The sequence below is a fragment of the Nematolebias whitei genome, chromosome 2 (assembly GCF_014905685.2).
Source record: "Nematolebias whitei isolate Nwh7 chromosome 2, NemWhi1, whole genome shotgun sequence".
Taxonomy (NCBI): Eukaryota; Metazoa; Chordata; class Actinopteri; order Cyprinodontiformes; family Rivulidae; genus Nematolebias; species Nematolebias whitei.
Window position 1 is genome coordinate 61,155,485 of NC_056499.1, and position 2,318 is coordinate 61,157,802.

At 43.5% G+C, this 2,318-nt stretch overlaps 1 protein-coding gene across 1 annotated transcript; it reads left to right on the forward strand.

The window, feature by feature from the left end:
* Positions 1 to 644: 644 nt before the first annotated feature.
* LOC119425057 (ras-related protein Rab-11A) lies at positions 645 to 1,033 on the forward strand (the record flags this gene model as incomplete). Its single annotated transcript, XM_037692585.1, is given in 1 exon segment — positions 645 to 1,033. A coding segment is annotated over 1 exon segment (140 nt), but the record flags the coding sequence as incomplete, so codon positions are not given.
* Between the last annotated feature and the right edge of the window lie 1,285 nt (positions 1,034 to 2,318).

The window sequence follows — 2,318 nt, forward strand, 5'->3', positions numbered from 1 at the left end:
TACTGTGTGTGTATATGTGTGTGTGTGTGGGTGTGTATACTGTGTGTATGCGTGTGTGTGTGTGTATATGTGTGTGTGTGTGTGTATGTGTGTGTGTGTGTGTGTGCGCGCACATTCAAACAGTAACAATAACAATAAATTGATTGGGCGGGTTTTTGTATGACGGAGCAGTTTTTAACAGACTTTTGGGTTGGAAAACATCCACTCTATCTGGCAACACTGGGGCATTCACTCTGTGTCACAAACGTCTGCCCCCAAGAGGGGTGGGGTACCGGGAGCCACAAGCACCCAGCTCTGTCAAAGAAAAATGTTAGTCAGTGGCAGGAAGTTACCGAGAGACGGCGGGAAGTCTTTGCGAAATTAAATATAAAAATATAACTTTTGAAAATTGTGATAAAAATACATACATAAGACGCTCCTGCATATAAACCGCAGGGTACAAAGTGTGAGAAAAAAGTAGCGGCTTGTACACTGGCAATTACAGTAATTGCTGTTTTTTTCATGTTTTGTGTTAAAAAGTTTTACATATATATATATATATATTGTTTTTTCGGGCTCTTGGTCATGTTATTGTTGTAAAAAGAGAAAAAAAGGCTTAATATAGGTCAAATAAAATCAAATGACTGATTTTTGTCCTCCCCCATCAGAGATTTACCGCATCGTCTCCCAGAAGCAAATGTCGGAGCGCCAGGAGAGCGACATGTCACCCAGCAACAACGTGGTCAACATCCAGGTGCAGCCCACCGAGAACAAACCAAAGATGCAGTGCTGTCAGAACATTTAGCCCAGCTGTGGATCTGCTGCTATCCCCTCACCGCCCTCCTCTCTTCCACCCCACTCTGACCTTCCCACCACCCTCAGAGAACAGACTGCCGAGGTGTGGAAAGATCGAGCCACAGATTCAAGTCTGCAACTTGAACTCTACCTGCCTCCCCCTCTTCCCCACTCCCCAGTAAATAAACCCCAGTATAAGACAAATTGTGCCCCCTCCTCCAGTCTTTAGGCTACTGCAGGACAGCAGGCATTTCATACCACGTTAGATTTTTTCTGGTGTCAATGCGCTGACCTGTCACAGAACAGTCTTATATCTGAATGTGATTATTCTTCTTTTCTCCACCTTTTTTAATGAAGCGTCTCGTCGTCTTCTAGATATTTATCAGTGTAAAGCACATCGACCTGCAGCTATGCTCTGTCATGTCAGCCCCTCCTCTTTAGTGCAACGTAATGTTTGGAAACCGTTTACTGAACACGCACGCTGCTGCGGCGCCATGCTGTTTCAGCCACCATCTCCGAGCGTGACGTCAGAATCAGTGGGTGTGGTCTGCAGGTGGCGCTCTACCTCGTGAGCTTCGTTGTCACTGAAGTTGAATTAGGTGTTTACGGAGGACTGAAACAGCCAAAATAAGTCTCTTTAATTACTTTTTCATGTCTTTGAATTTTGTTTCAAATTAAAGTTCATTCTGTTACTCTATGCTTATTTTATTAGTTAATTCCCAAAAGTTTATTTATATTTTCATTTTGGATTTGTTTTTAAGTCATTGTTTTACAACTGGGGTGGCACAGTGGCTCAGTTGGTAGAGCTGCCCCCTCTCAATGAGAAGGTTGCCAGTTCAAATCCCGGCCCAGGGGTCATTCTGGGTGGAGTTTGCATGTTCTCTCCGTGCATGCGTGGGTTTTCTCTGGGTACTCCAGTTTCCTCCCACAGATCAAAAACATGATGTTAGACTGATTGTAACTCTGAATTGTCCCTAGGTGAGAGAGAGAGAGTGAATGGTTGTTTGTCTCGTTTGTCTCTGTGTCCCTGTGATGGACTGGAGACATGTCCAGGGTGTAACCCGCTTGATGGCTGGACATGGGCACCAGTGTCCTCCGTGACCCGAAAAGGAAGGAGTGGGTAAAAGGCGATGGATGGATGTTTTACAATTGATAAAATTTTACATAATTTTACTTTTAGCTTTTTCTCTCATTTTTAATTTTCCCAAGTTCATTTTTTTTACGTGTTTTGTTTTAAATTTCTGTATCTGATCGTGCACGCTGCAGATAAGAGACGTGTGTTTCAGAGAATGCACGACAGCAGAGATTGTTAGCAGTTAATGCTAACAGTGTTGGCTCAACAACAACTTGGCTGGAGTTTGATCAATTTGTGAACGCAGCTCCTTAAATAAACGAGATGTTTGATTCAACACGACGTGGTAAATCTGCCATCATTTTTTACCAAGTCAATCTCTGCAGCCTGACAGTCATCATGGTGACAGTCATGATGATGACTGTCACCATGATGACTGTCATCATGATGACTGTCACCATGATGACTGTCA